This window comes from Macrosteles quadrilineatus, unplaced genomic scaffold, assembly GCF_028750875.1.
Source record: "Macrosteles quadrilineatus isolate MER2022 unplaced genomic scaffold, UCM_ALF_1.0 Scaffold_3__2_contigs__length_128488019, whole genome shotgun sequence".
NCBI lineage: Eukaryota > Metazoa > Arthropoda > Insecta > Hemiptera > Cicadellidae > Macrosteles > Macrosteles quadrilineatus.
In genome coordinates, this window is record NW_026542596.1 from 6,025,512 (window position 1) to 6,041,997 (window position 16,486).

The 16,486-nt window shown below is 35.5% G+C and overlaps 1 protein-coding gene across 2 annotated transcripts; it reads right to left on the bottom strand.

Annotated features, from left to right (window-relative positions):
• Positions 1 to 397: 397 nt before the first annotated feature.
• LOC128988857 (ubiquitin-fold modifier 1-like) lies at positions 398 to 13,682 on the bottom strand. 2 transcript variants are annotated; one of them, XM_054410575.1, is made up of 4 exons: positions 13,577 to 13,682; positions 8,515 to 8,577; positions 2,009 to 2,139; positions 398 to 666 (listed from the first exon to the last, which is right to left on the bottom strand). In XM_054410575.1, coding segments are annotated over exons 1-4 (264 nt in total). In that variant the 5' UTR covers positions 13,579 to 13,682; the 3' UTR covers positions 398 to 598. The 2 variants fall into 2 exon arrangements, with proteins under 2 accessions (XP_054266550.1, XP_054266549.1); XM_054410574.1 differs by lacking the exon at positions 398 to 666 and adding an exon at positions 4,294 to 5,348 and having other exon boundaries at positions 2,024 to 2,139; positions 13,577 to 13,628.
• Positions 13,683 to 16,486: the final 2,804 nt, after the last annotated feature.

Sequence of the window (16,486 nt, forward strand, 5' to 3'; positions counted from 1 at the left end):
AGCACAATTACTTTGCAGCCTCAACTCTTCTCTTACTGATGCAAATTAAAAATGATTCACTTCCTTCATAAGGACTTTGCAGCATGAAAGAGCTATTACATTTTCATGATGGAATGGTTTGGATCGTCTAAATTAACTAAAAGAGGTTTAATGACCTTGATACTGTCAAAACAATCAGCGGTAGTTAATAATATTCCTCATAGTGGAGGTAATCAGATGTTTTGAGCTATATACAAATAATAAGATGTTTTGTGCTTAATCAGCAGCACGAGCACGAAACAGTTTTAGTCGTTGTAAACTACCATGGATCGTTTTGTGAGTAACCAGGTAAATTAAACCTCTTTTATAGTTGAAGATTTTATGTAGAAAGTTGAAGAAGGCTAGAGAACCAAAGGAGTGATTTGAAAAAGTATGCATTTCAACCATTTTAATAATTTAAATCATATATTTTTTATTTTTTACAGAAAGAACATAAAAAACAATCAAATTGTAAATAATTACTATTTGTGTATCACACGTAACAAACCTTAAAATAAAGTATAAAAAAGTTTGCAACCATAAATATTTGTTATGTCGGAGGAATGTGATTCTTGCCAGATCATCTAAAGCCCACTCTGTCCCTCGGGATTAGTCTCAACTCTGTGCCATGTTTCAGGAATACATTACCTGGAACATAGAATCCATTACAAGTTTACTGATAAAACATTCAATAATCTAGACACACACACACATTGCATGGCATTAGGCAGTCATCTAATTCTAATAGATAGTCCACTTCTATGAGAAACCTATCTTTTTAACCGAGAAACATTTGACTATAGTCAGTAAAACAGCTACCAATTGTAAGACTCTCATCTTCCATATTTCAATTGAAATGCACCCTAGAATCCTAATTTCATAACAGTGACAGTGTAATTTAGTGACTGTACCAAATTGTGAAGGGACATACTTAAGTTTGACATGCAATCCTACAGTTAAGATAAACCTTGATATATGACCTAATTCAAGGGCGTTCAAAGGATCAACCAAAACATACTATTGAGTATTGAATCAATTTTTGAACTTACTATACCATTGCTAGAGCTGCAATTGTAGCAGTCCCAGATTTACCACTAGGCAACCGCAGTGTTTTGCAAAAAATGCGAAAAGTTGCCTCGACTGCGGGTGATGCAGGAGATATTTGCAATTTCTGACGATTGCAGGTAACGATGATAATTTTATTTTTTATTCATGAGCATGAGCAGCGATTTACCATAACAAAAATTTACAATGTTTGATGGCAGTGAGAACCCTGTGATCTTGGGAGATGTTCACAAAATCGAAAAGATCATAGTTCCGTCTTTGGTGCGGGGGCCGCTCGGGTTTATTTGGCCTGTTATGTTGGAGGAAAGTGATTATTGGTTAGTAACATAAGTCCTGCGCTGAATTGAAGTGTTTTGGCTGTCCTATAATACGTCTGAGCAGTTATCATGCTTAGGTTACTGATGGTGTCCAAGAGAAGCGTTTTAGTGTTCTCCAAGATAATGAGATAAAGACAACTTATGAAAAAAAACATTGTACTTTATTAGAAATTCAAAGGGTTTGACATTTAATTTAAGTAATAGTGAAACAGCGACTAACCGAAATAGATGAGGTGAGGTGGTTTGGTATAACTCATTTTGTTGGGTAAGTAATCAATGGTTGGAGTTTAAAGGCTACTTTATTCGCCTAGCTATTTTTAAATTTATTTGAAAGTAGCTTTTACACGTGGGCTTCGCCCCATTTGATTTCATAAGTATTAATAACTATTGATTGCCGGACCAGTTTGGGTAACAATCAATGGGTAAAGAATCAGTGTACCAAATTTCATCTTCCTAGGTAAATGGGAAGTAGGGGAATTAGTGATTAGTGAGGGAGTGAGTCAGTCAGTGAGGGCTTTGCATTTTATATGTTTAGATTTTTATTATAATTTTGGTAACTTTTTTGGGGTGCAGTTTAAAAGTGGTTTACTGTACTTAAGCCAACTTACCACAGCTCTGAGAAGGGTTGATGCCAATACCATCGTCAGTGATAATTGCAGATGTCTCAGGAGGAACTTTGAATTCTTCAGCAGCAAACTTCACTAGAGCGGTGATAGGGGCTTCCTCTGGCACGGATATTCTGCAATCAGTTAATAATGATAGGCAAGAGACTTCAACATTCATACACAAAGGTAAAGAGTATTTTTCGTTCTGTACCTCATAAAGGTTGATTATTGTTCTATTTAGATATTGTAAGAAGACTTGGTTGACACTTAGTATTTTTAGTGAATTTCTCCAATAGGGGAGAAACTATTACCCTAGGTGACATGGTAAGACATACATTCAGGACTTAACTTTTTCATATTTATGACCCCAGAGAGCACCCCAAAACACTACCTATTATATAAGAAAATAAAGATGTATTAATATGGATGGCGATTAATATGTATATAGATATCACATTTCAAGAACAGGATCAGTCCAAACCACCAAGTCTTCTAGTGGCAGAGCATGGGACTCCAGTCTCAGGTTCAAATCCCACCAATCACAATGGATTTTATCCAAGTGATAATGCCACAACCCTGTAGGCCTAGGTTGAAGTAATTTGAAAAAAAAACCAACCTATGTCCTAGGATGTGAAGATGGAAGTGGGGCAGGGTAAAAAAACAAATAATTTTGTATATTGAAGAGTTGCTGTACGCTTAGTGGTTGGAGGGAAAATTAAAAAATCTGAACATTTAAAACTGGAGAAAAGCTATACTGCTGTAGTTGACTTAAATATATGTGCTTTGATAAAATTTGGCTAAGTATTTTATTTTGTATCAAACTAGGCCTATTGACATTTTACTACCTACCTTCCCTATGGTAGCAAAGCTAAGTAAGTTTAATTCAATCGTTAAACAAAATGTTCTATTTAAATAGGGAATAACTTTGCAATGTTGAACAAACAATTTCAATAAACATCCAATCGGATAAATGGAAATTTGCTTATCCTGCAGGTAAAGTTTGCTTTGTAAGATTGTAACAACATGACTTATATTTAAACCAACTAGAGGTCGTCCAGTGGTAAAAAACTGGACCAAAAATATTTAATGTACTGATTTCTCTATTTTCACGCCACGCTGTAAATTAAACATGTGATTGTAATTTCATCCATTTGTTTTGATTTTCTGTCTATATTTTGTTGTTATTTCGTCACCAGCATAAAAAGTACCCATAAAAGGCCCAAGTTAATTTTTGTTTAATTTCAAATTGATTTTTGTGCTTTTAGCCTATTTTAATTTATAAAGGGATTCTGCACATATACAAGAAAATATCTTTCTAACAGAATGTGTTTTCTTTCGCAGATTTTCCCTGCGATGCACACGTGCTGAGAAGGAAGATTTTAAAGAAACATGCTTGCCTATAATATATAGACGGTTTGAGTTTTTTTAATTAGAATTGACACTAGCCACTAGGTTACATAAACTTTTCATAACTTATGGTTAGCAATTAAGAAACCAACCAAATTAACTGCTAAAAAATTCATGAATTTACAGAACATCAAACTTTTATTGTTAAAGTAGATTATAATAGATTTTTGAATACGAGGGTGGACAAACTATTTATATGGACCAGGTGTGTCCAGTTTTTTATTAAAACAGAACATAAATAAATAAGCCTATCATATAGTGTGCGATAAAAATTTTCTTTTCTTTCTACACCTTGATAAGAAGACCCTCGATAACAAGTCGCCCTTGATAACAAGTATTATTTTCAAATCCCCTTAAAATGATTTTACCCCTAATCACATGTTATTACAAACCTCGATAAGAAGTCAACCTTGATAACAAGTCTTATTTTACAATCCCCATGAGAGTCTTGTTATCAAGGCTCTACTGTATAAACAATTTTTGCAAGGACAGCTAAGAGACAAATTTCCTACAAGATGATCCATTTCACTCAGACCCATAAGGATACTAGACTAGATTGTTTTCTTTCAATAGGCTAGTTTAAAATAAACTGAACGTTTAGTTTTTGTTTGGTTAGGCTAGGTTCATTTGTGTTCTAAAACCAGCTACAACTTTAAAATGTATACTTCCATCCGACAGGGCCGTCCCTAGGGTTGGCGGCGCCCGGAGCAAACGTGGTTGTGGCGCCACCCCCCCCCCCCCAGTAGTCGCATTCGCATATTTTAATTCTATGTTAATACAATAGCCGCTGCGTGGCGCCCCCTGAGCCGTCAAAAGTAAACATTATTCTAACTCAATACGACATCATAATTAACCAATACCAAACAAAAAACAATACCAACCCTAACTGAGATGACATTTAAGCATGATATCCTCGGCTAAAACTCTACAACTCTCTTCACCTAATTGCTCCAAAAACGTCTTAAATTGAACACTGTTTCCAGTCACTTTCTGACACTTCTTAACTAAGGTGACAATTGGATCAAAACCAAGACACGGACTTGCGTCTGTGATAGTCCATGAGTAAGTATTTCCACTGTAGCTACATTTCAATCGTCCAGCTGACGCCTGAATAATTGTTAGAATAGCTTCGACAAATTGAGGCCACTTTTTGATTACGGTGTGGAATTCTTGCTCACTAAAGTCACACAACTGAGAATACAAATATACATTGTCTAAATTTCCTAACAAGTCACAGAGAGACAGAGCAACTGCTTCTTGGATGCAGTCTGTAAACTTTCTGGTACTGGGTAAGCATAACAATTCAAGGAAAACTTCAATCATAGTGCCGTTCTCCAAAACTAATTTAGTTACTTCTTCATATATTTCTTCAACATCACCGTCATTCTTCATCAACATTTTCTCTAATTCTTCTTGAAAATATTCTGCTTTGAATTTTCTTAAAGCTTCAGAAGAAGACAATGATGTGCTGAGAGTTCCAACAGTTTGATTTGTTATCGTCAATTGTTGAACGAGCTTCTGAAACTCTTCTTCAGATTTAAATTGAATAAACTGACAAATAGCTGCATTTACTTCAGATTCACTGAATTTACTATTGACTATGTATTGGGAAAGTAGATGATTAAATGCGTTATAAAAGAATTTTAGAGGTACAACTTTTGTTCCTTCAATTTCCAAAGACTCTTTTAATTTCTCATCAAAACTCTGAGCGGCACCAATATTTTCTATCTCTCTGCAGGTGTCTTCAATGATTTTAGCACTTTGAAACATAATTTCAACATCTTTACCTTCACTGTTACCCTCACAAAAGTGTAAAAATTGATGGAAAACAGTAAATAGTGCTTTATAGTCCTTGTCAGGTAGGTTCATTTTAAGCCTCTTCTTTTGTCATTTCATCAACTCTTTCTCCAATTAGTTCTCACCAAGCAGGATTCACCTACGACAAAAAGGCAAATTACTGACTTTCAGCACACCCCTTTCAGAACTACTTTTTGAAGATTCTACAATTGTCTAACATTATGGTCATTTTTGTATACTTACTTTCTTGTCTTAATCTTTGACCAATGTTTCTTGGATTTATTGAGTTATCAAAAACTAAACATATTTATAAAATTTACACTTGTAAATATGAACTAACAAAATTATAATACACTGTGGTATAAGGGATCGTAATTCTTTTCAGCCTGGCATTAGCGGTTTGGAGGATATCTCTTCCAGATGGTACAGGAGCCTATAGCTGTGAGCAAGGCCCAGTTCTTGAACATTGTACTATCGAGGTTCCTTACACTATCAGGTAGAGTATTGATAATTTTAATCACCTTTGAATTAAAATGTATTGTAAGGTGTGACTTAAACGTCTACAGGGCATATCCAAATAATGGGTCCTTGTTGTTCCATAATCATGCCTCCTACAACTTCGAATCTTAAAGTATCTCTGGGTTTCTTTCAGCAGGGTCAGACTTTTTATTACATATTGGCTTGCGACTGTGAGGATTCCCAATTCTTTAAATATGGGTCAGCAATGGTCTTTAGGGCCTTTTGATGCAATGAACCTTAAAGTTTTTTTTTCTAAAGCAACAGTCTCATGGCATGCAGGGGAGTGTCCCAAGAGCACTATCCGCTGCACAACTATGGAATATGGCATGGTATATGGTTATCAGATGGGTCTTTGTGATTTCTTCTCCGAGTTACCTTAGAAAGTAGAGAACCTCCAGATAACCTGACACATCCCTTTCATTGTGTCAGGTCATTAGGGCGTAGTTGTTAGGGCCGGCGAGCACTATCCCGACCACGATTCCCACTGGTCGGATACGGCCAGGTTTTTATACGTAAATGGAACAGCGCACACTGGTCGTACGACTAAAGTCCTTGCAGTTTGGTCGGGCCCGACTCGCTGGCTGTTGCAGCCAAAAATAACAAACAATATAATAAGACAATGCGCACTACCCCCGACTTGTCTCTGACACGACCAGTACACCACTCAACCCCCAGTATTCCTAGATGAATAAAACGGAGAGCACCTGTTTTTTGTGTGGTTTGTGAAGTGACTTCTTTTGTCAAATGTCACATGATTTTGACACTGAGAGTTTTATTATAGCTATTAAAGAAAAGCCCTGTTTATAGGATATATCAGCAGTAGATTATGCCAATAGAGGGATGAACAATGAAGCTTGGGAGGAGATCACACTGGTGTTTGGTGGACGTCAAGACGCTACTCAGAAGGAAAAGTCTTAGTTAACATTGGATGTACCCAGTATCTTTCTTCTTCAGCTTAATGTACCTACGATACAAATGCACCACAGCAGCTTCAACATCCAACTTGACACTGAAGTTGGTAAAACATTCCTTGCCTTGGTCGGGTCGTGGTCGAGTCGTGCTCTGGTCGTGGTCGGGATAGTCCGCGCCGGCCCTTAGGAGCACAGTTCGAAAGCCATGATGGGTATCAGAGTTAGTTGTTTCCCTCAAAGTATGCGTTCAGCTGCCTCTTCATTATGGTCTCAAGTACCTTAGAGAACACAGGTAGAATTGATATGGGGAGGTAGGTCGAAGGCACAATCTGACAATCCTAGTTAGAGCTGCACTTAACTGATAAATGATACATATTTTCAGATTGTGCAGGAGGTACCATTTACATCTTACTTAGCCGGCTGAGTATTTGAAGATTTTCACTAAGTCTACAAATATATCTTTCACTCACCTCAGTGCGGAGACTTGTTATAGTGTGGTTAGTGGAGTGGTCAGTGACTGCATCTACTGGGCCTGCCTGCCGCAATAAGGTAAGGTTGGGATCTCATCAGCTATCTTGACAAAATAGTCATATTCAAATCAAGAGCTGTAGTTAAATCTTTGAACCAAGGGCAGGACCTCCTACGCCCATTAACAACATCCACAGTCTTGCAGGTGTTGGAGGCATTATTGAAGATTTTGTTGATGGTATTACTGACTTTCTTCGCTTTCTTGAATTTAGCACTTTATTTTATTTGCAGGTATTGGAGGCATTAATGAAGATTTTGTTGATGGTATTACTGACTTTCTTCGCTTTCTTGAATTTAGCACTTTATTTCATTTGCAGGTATTGGAGGCATTATTGAAGATTTTGTTAATGGTATTACTGACTTTCTTCGCTTTCTTGAATTTAGCACTTTATTTTATTTGCAGGTATTGGAGGCATTAATGAAGATTTTGTTGATGGTATTACTGACTTTCTTCGCTTTCTTGAATTTAGCACTTTATTTTATTTGCAGGTATTAGAGGCATTATTCAAGATTTTGTTTATGGTATTACTGATTTGCTTAACTTTCTTGACTTTAGCACTTTATTTTATTTGCAGGTATTGGAAGCATTATTCAAGATTTTGTTGATAGTATTATGATTTTCTTCGCTTTCTTGACTTTAGCTCTTTATTTTATTTGCAGGTATTGGAGACATTTATTCAAGAATTTGTTAATGATATTACTGTACTGATTTTCTTAGCTTGTTTGATTTTAGTTTCTTATTTTTTTAGTTTGGAGTAAGGTGAAAAATATTTGACTTCCAGTTTGTAGTCAATGGCAAGTTTTAGTGATCATGTACTTAAGGTAAGAAAAGAACAAAGTTACAGACGAGTATGTACTAGGATTTGTCCAAGGCTGTACATTTGATCGGTTTATTACTAGGCTAGGTTTGCATAGTCTCACAGGATATATTTAATTAAACTTGGATTTAGTCAAGAATGCTTGAATGCTACAGGACCATTTCAAATAATTTGAAGTCATATAAAGGACATAAAGGACATAGGCTTAGTTTTTATTTTCATAGCATATAGAACTGCCTTGGTCTATTTCAGGTTGATTTAATTTTGAATTTTTTTTTTATCCTAGGACGCTAGGCACGAGCCTGGGATTGTTTTTCACATTACTTCAGGCTATACCTAGGGCCTAGGGGTTGCGGCATTAGATAAAATCCATTGGTGACTTGGCGGGGATCGAACCCGGGACCTCAGGGACTGAAGTCCCGTGCTCTAACCATTACGCCAGCTCGCTCCCAATGTTAATTTTGACATAGGTACAACATAACAACACTATATCTAACACTCATCATTTTAAAGAAGTTAGCCTACTTACACTTTAAAAGGAAGTTTTGGGTCTGAAGTTAGCGTAATCTTGAAGCTGACTTTTGATTTGGCCCTGAAAAGTAAAATAAATCATACGATTAGGCCTATTCAGCTTAACATTTGTTGTGGATTATCAACTACCTCTCAAGAGTTCTTTGACTTCTTTGGTTGAAATCTAGGTTAACTTAATTTTCATTTAAATACCAGTTTTTCAATGAAAAAATCCTTGAAATTGTTTTTTTTTCTCTCCAGGGTTTAAAAGATATTGTTTAAACAAAGATTTTAATCAAATTCACAAGATTAACTAGGCTACGATGTTTACTTAAAAAGATAATAAATCTTTGGGAGTTAAGATATTACCACCACCCCTGAGTTTTTTTTGTGTGCTTTTTTATACGAATCACACTTTTGTTGTTGTTTGTAAGGGCTAAGTCCAGAAACGACCACGTTCGGAATCGAACTAGCAACCTTCAGGTTTGAAGGCAAGCACTATGAACCCTGGGACAGGCAGACAGTTATGTTAGATATGAGAAAAGATTACTAAGAAAAATAAATAGGTATACCGGTAGCCTAAACTCAGTCCAACCGTTCCCAAACTAGGTGCAGATTTAATAGCATTTGTCCAAACCCACCTAAAACCTAAATGTCCATACTTTGATGAAATATAAAGAAAATTAATTGAACATATCTATTGACATGTATTTTACTTAAAATCCTAACCACAGATTTGCTGAACCTTTTTATTTCTAAGACCTAAATTAGTTCTATTTGCTAGACTTAATTCAACTTTGAAAGAAGTGCTTTGGAGCAGTTTAGGTAGACAGAGTTGGACAATGAACCTCTTTTTGTAGCGTGACACGTCCACCTAAGAAAAGTATGTATATATTTTTTTGATAGTAAATAGCATAAATATGTTTATGTAAATAGAAGTTTTAAAAAAAACATGACGCAATCTATCCCACATGTCGGTCATCGATGGAGAAGACAAGTATTCAGGTAAGTAAGACCTACTTTCCTGTTAAAGGGAACATTAATTATTATCAATGATTTATTTTCGATAAAATCAATATTTATGGTTTCTTTTACAATCAGTATTCTTTCTGTTTTACTATCATCAAACACATTTAAATTTTAAATTATTGAGAACTAAGTTAATCTTGTTTAGGCAAAAATAAATCTATATATATAAAATCCAATGTATGTTTGTTTGTTTGTCCTTTATGAACTCCAAAACCGCTCGACAGATTGTAATGACACTTTCAGGTATTATTAAGCATTGTTCAAGGATGGTTTGTGTGAAGTTTGGTGCAGATCCGTCAAAAGGGCTCCGCCCCAGTGGCTCTGGAGTTTCCCATGTTAACCTTATAAGTATTCATATTTGAATGGAATTAAAGTATCTTAACAGCTGGTTCAACTAAACAATTTGATTCTGTGATGTTCAATAGCATTAAAAATGTAATAGGTTTACCAATAGGGTGCAGCACTATTATTTTTTTAAATTTATGACAACAGCTAATTTGCAACCAAAAGGTGAGTGAGCGTAGCGACCGAACTTCAATCTGGAGATGAGTTAGCGTAGCGAACGAACTTCAACCAGGACGTGATTGAGCCATGCGAACGAGCTCATCTTGAAAATGAACGAGCATTTGACATAAAACCACATTAGACGTCTGTCGGGCCAGCTAGTAAGAAATAAAATTGTGCTAAACTAACCTAACATAACTAATTAAACTTGCTGTCCCATTTCAAAATTCTGTTTGATAACAAAAAAGGCATGTGGGGAATATCAAACATAATTTTCATTACACTGTCTCAAAAACAGCTGTCTTACAGATCGTTTTGAGTCCCTAAAGATAGCTTTTTGCGGACTAGTCCGTAAAATTTTACAGACTCGAATCATATGGTTATGTCAAAGCTTATCACAAAAACAAATCAGCTGTTCTTTAATTTAACAAACCTTTCTATAATTTTTTTTTTTCTGTTACCAAACAATATTTATTCATCATTGTCAGCTGATATGTTTCAATTTGTTAGGCTAATACCAATATGTTTCAATTCGTTAATATCGATATATTGGATCGAAAAATCAAATATCCATATATCGAAAAGAAATCGCCGATAATAATGAATGTTACCTTTAACAGGAAAGTAACGCAGTTAACCCACTCGTAAAGGTAATTTAAAGAGGAAACATTGTTTAATTCAGTAGTATCATAAAGAGCTAAATGGATTTAAAAAATAAATAAGGTTGACATGAAACGGCAAGTTATGTGGGAAATAACCAACACAACAAGTTGTCTACATTCAATATTGATATGGTCTAGACTTGAGGGTAAAATAGAATTTAAAGTTTCTGAATTGTTTTTATCTTAAAAATTTTCATGAAGAGGTGTGTTTCAGTTGACACTACATGACAATACGACAATACATTATGATAAAAACGGTAGGGCCCACCGTGATAATGCTATTGTGGTATTTATTCCGTACAGGTGGCTCCAAACAAATTTTTAATTTTGATCTCTTATAGTTTTTTACCTCCTGAATCCAAATATACCATCAATTTTCACCGCTGATGAATGTTTCTCATGATATCGCCGTATTAATATACAACATTAATAAACAAGGTAGGATGGATGACATTTACAAGTGGAATGAACTGTAGGTTAACTAAGCCTTAAGCCTACTTACAGCTGATTGTTTTCAACCAACCACACGACAAGAACTGGAAGAAACAACTTTTGAACTTCATTAACTCACTCTTATTCTGTTGCCGGCAATATGCCTATACTAGTGACGTCATTTTACTTCACTACAAATAAAATACAAAACAAAAATACTCATTCGTACTCATACGTTTTGCGTAGTGCTATTCTGCTACGCCGAGTTCAGGTTAAGTGAAGAGAGTAACATGGTTGATGAGAAGATTAAGAATAACATCGTTGACTAAAGATAATAACATCGTTGTAGAAACATATCAAGTGATTCTATAGTCAATAATGTTTTCTACAATAGGAATTTTGTCACATTAAATGGAGATATAGATGGAATAATGGACTAATTACTCGTAGTTCTTATTTAGGCATGTCAGGGTGGTAGGTCGTGCTTTATGCGAATTGGTGACTGCATTAAGTGTTTTGAAGTTAGGTTAGATTAGGAAGGTAAAGTTTAGGTGGTAATGTATCGAGTTGTTAGTTTATGTCGCCTGCAGACTGTTTTTGTAAAATTAAAATCCTGATAAAAATACTTCAAATTACTATTTCAAAAATGCTTGCATTTTCAAAATAGTAATTTGAAGTGTTTTTTTCTGGATTTTAATTTTACAAAAACAGTCTGCAGGCGACATAAACTAACAACTTGATCGATACATTATAACCTAAACTTTAACTTACCTAAACTAACCTACCTTCAAAGGACTTAATGCAGTCACCAATATAAATAAAGCACGACCTACCACCCTGACATGCCTTTTCTTACATCAAAAGGAGTTTGCTTACATTCTAGAGGTTTGGTTGAGTTAGGTTATGTTAGAATAGCACCATTTTATTAGGCCTATGTAATTTTTAAACGGTCTTAATTACCTCCTTCGTCACCAAGACCAGCGATGCCGGATAGGTTGTGTCAATACTATTTACATATTACTAAAAACAAAACTTTTCTCTTTAGATAAACTTTTATGTCATGGCGGTGGATACACCCATACTTTCAAAAAAATCTTTCAGGCTATAATATGGCCTATCTTTTAGCCATGTCTTCAGGGCAGTGCTAAACTTAGGAGCTTCCAGGTTCTTCAGTGTTTGGGGTAGACTATTGTAAATCCTGAGTGCCATGGTCGGGTATGAATTTTTTGTTTTTGAGAGTCTGCAGAAAGGGATGTCTATTTCATTGTTACGCCTGGTTTGATGTGCATGTATGGTACTTCTTGTAGGGAAATTTAATAACTTAGGTTGTCTTTAACATGGACGGAACACAGAAGGATGTATTGGTTATAGACTGTTAGGACCTTTGTTTTCATGAAGAGCGGCTTACAGTGATCCAGTCTCTTACTAAAAGTAATCACACGAATTGCCCTCTTCTGGAGTATGAGGATATCCTCACAAGCAGGCGCGTGTCCCCATAGACATCCCCATAGACATCGGTGAAATATAAATCAATAAATCAATAATAAGAATAAAATACTGGTAACAATAATACATTTTATTAAATGTGTTAACTTATTTATTGGTCTTAGAAAGTGAAAAGTGTAACTTAATCAGGTGATTTTCATATTGCAGAATCAGAGGGTTAGCTAATAAAGTTGTCACTTCCATTTGCTTTCGACTATGATTGAAAACAAACAGTTGTTGGCTTACTTAACCCATAGCGCATTCCACTTGTAAATGTCATCCATCCTACCTTGTTTATTGTAATGTTGTATATTATTACGGCGATATCATGACAAATATTCATCAGCGGTGAAAACTAATGGAATATTTGGATTCAGGAGGTAAAAAACGATAAAGTAAGATATTAAAATTTGTTTGGAGGCACCTGTACGGAATAATTACCGCTATTGTTTTTGGTAGGCTATAGGGTTTACTTTTAACCAATGGGTTGCAACAAAATCCAGGATGGAGGTGAAGCCCCAGACCAAAAGTTTGGAAACCGCTGGCATTGCAGCAAATAAGAATACAATTTTGGAACTAGTTAAGTTAGTTGTTCCATGGATTTACGTTTTAAATAAATAGAAGCATAACATTATAGGTCTACTTCGATAACCCAGTAGGCCTAAGTTAGATTTGTTCAAAAATATTCAACCTACCTAGGCCTACACCTATTCCATTGGTTTGAAGGTTAGATTGAGGCTACTTAATTTTAAACTCATTTAAATTCGGAAAGTAGCCTATTATTTACCCTACACTGTCTGGTTTAACTTTCATTGACTCATGAAAGCTCAGGACTTTAAATAGACAAACAATACATGCCATTAGGCCTAGTTTTACCAATAACATTACTAAATTTTTAAAGTTATAAGTAATTCTTATTCAGTTTAATGTAAAGATAAATTTAATATAAGTAATCTTATGACTACTTACATGGTATTAACTGGATTATTAATTTGTTATAACCGAAATCGTTTTGACATATGCTTAGGTTAACACTGAAGAGTGAAGAGGTTAGAATGTTAGAATCTGTCTGGCAGACTATAAAAGAAGAAGAAGAAGGTGAAGGTATGTAGTGGACGTCATCACATGTGTTGTGTTCAGCTAACGACAGTGTTGCCAGCCTAAAAATGTGCGCTAACTTTTGGCCAATCTGTTAGCTTTGAATAATTATCATACAGTACGTGATGCCATTGCCATACAAGTACGGCCACCTAAGTGCGCTTTGATGTTTCCCAAACCATGGTGGAAGGAAAATACATAGGTTTTCCACCATGGTTCCAAACATATATAACTATTTCCAGAATGTCAATTGTATTGTATATTGATACATTGAAAATACAAAAACTATCCGTGGATTTATTTCATGACTATTTATCCCCTACAATACCATATCGATTTATTCTAATTAACAACCTTGAATTTCCCTATAGGGAAGTAGCTATTACCGCAGGTGGCACGATATGGCCTAGGCCACGGCCGTTATTGGTAACGGAGAAAATTCAAAAAATAGTAAATTTAAAATTCCCATGTTATTCTTATGGAGAATATTGTAATATGCTGTAGTTTGCTTGTTGCGATTTTGATAGTTTGATCAAACTTGCAAATTTATTTATTTTATTTGCCAAGCTATTAATATTTTACCAAAAACCACACTTTATTAGTTTCCTTGTAACAACAAACCTAGGTAGTAGTTAAACGTACCTAATATTATTTAAATATATTTAATTGAAAATCAATTCAGACAAATGGAAATTTGCTTAGTCGGCAGGTTTGCGGCGGCAGTGGTATATATAGAGTAATTTTTTCCGATTTTGATTAAATTTGGTTTGAAGGTGTAAGTCAGGATAAACTTAAATGAGTTTGCTAACCATAATGATCGGACTATGGGAACGGGGTTTTACGGGGAATTTATGGGGTAAAATTGTTTTTTTTTACTCAGACCCTCACAGCCGAAGTTAAAATTGTAATGCTTTCTGGATAAACAGATATTTTTATCAAATACCGGTACACACAAACAAATATTTAATCTACCTTTCCGCTGTTAAAATTAGTTACCGTTTATAGCCAAAGATGGCGATTCACTACGATCCGAATATGATCTGAAAGATATAATCCTAAAGCAGATGGAACCAGTTCTCAGTAATATTGATTCCCTCTGCCAGATAACAGAACAATTATATCAACTCCTTCTCCCTTGTGGTCAAAGGCTTTTGATCAAAACTCATGAACAAGAAACGTAAGACAAGACTCTTCAAAACCTTTTGGGTGACCTGTTGCCGATGAAAGGACAGAAGATTTTGCATTCAATGAATTCATCATCCACGTTTTGTAAGGGTACCCAATCGTCATAACTATGTTGACCCCTCCTTTATTTAACTAAGATTATATAATAACTACACTATATCCATCGAAGCTAGCTGAATTTGCGTTAAACCTCAAGGGTAACCCCTTTACTTTTCACAATGATGATCAATGACTTATCACTAAACGGTCACACACTACTGTTTGCAGATGATACACCTACTCTCTCGAGGGCGAGATCTGCCGGAACATGGTTTATCTATAACAAATTGCAGATGAGGACAAGACGCAATCTCTGATATGCACACTCAAAACTAGAGAGAGGAAGATATGGACCTGTAAAGCTGCTTGGTTTTTGTATTTACTCTATATGCAGCTGGAGTTGCCATATTGAAAAAGACTGCGTTAAGCTCTTCAGAGTCTTGTACCTATTAAGAAAACTTATGTCAATCATAACGCAGCCCTACCTAAAGACTGTGTATCACGCCCTCTTCCACAGCCACATAACGTATGGACTGTACTACTCCAGAAAAAGGCACTCAGAATTTTAACATCCTCTGAATACACTGAGCATTACCGGCCTATTGTCAGGGATCAGCCGATACCTACCATCTACAGCCAATATGTTTATGACATACTCATCCTCTTAAAAGAACGTGAAGGAGAATATTTTAAAAGGGAATATCAGCACAGCTACAACACAAGAAGAGCACAAGATCTGGATATGCCACGCTGTAGCTTGAGTCGTACTCAGTTCTAAAATGTTATCCCCGCTCTGCAATAAAGGTCTTCAATACCCTGCCAGTTCGAGTGCGTAAATTGGAACTACAGGTTGTTAAAAAGCTCTAGTGGATAGGCCACTATATTTATTGGGAGAACTCATTGAGGAGCCTATTTTCAGATCATAGCCCAAAATATATCCGCCATGCCACAGTAAAATGTAAATATTGTATAAACTCATATGAGTTGACGCAATCTATCCGACATTGTCGGCCAAGGATGAAGACCTCAAGTATTTCAAGTATTTCATGTTAGTTGCCGATGAAGGACAGAACATTTTGCATTCAACGAATTCATCATCTAAGTTTTTAGGTACTCATTTGTCATAGTTATGTTTACCCCTCCTTTATTTAACAAATATTTTAATACCTTCACTATATCCATAGAAGCTAACTGAATTTGCGTTAAACCTCAAAAGTAACCGTCGATTTCTACTGGTTTCACCTAATCTTTTATTAAAAGATAATTTAGTCGAGAACGAGAAGAGCTGAGCCCAGTTACAACTATCAAAAAGCTATTGACTTTAATCAGGATGAACCGAAGATCTCCTGATTGTTCACAGGAAAGTAATAAATTAACAAACTTAGTGGGGATTCTGAAAAAAAAACCACAAATTGTCCCACAAATTGATTCATCTTATGCGCTTAAAGCATGTTAGGCACTGAAGCACCACTAGAAATGTTGCGACATAAGGTTGTAATATAAAAATAATGATTTGAAATATGACTCGATACCAATTTATCATTGTATTGGATGGGA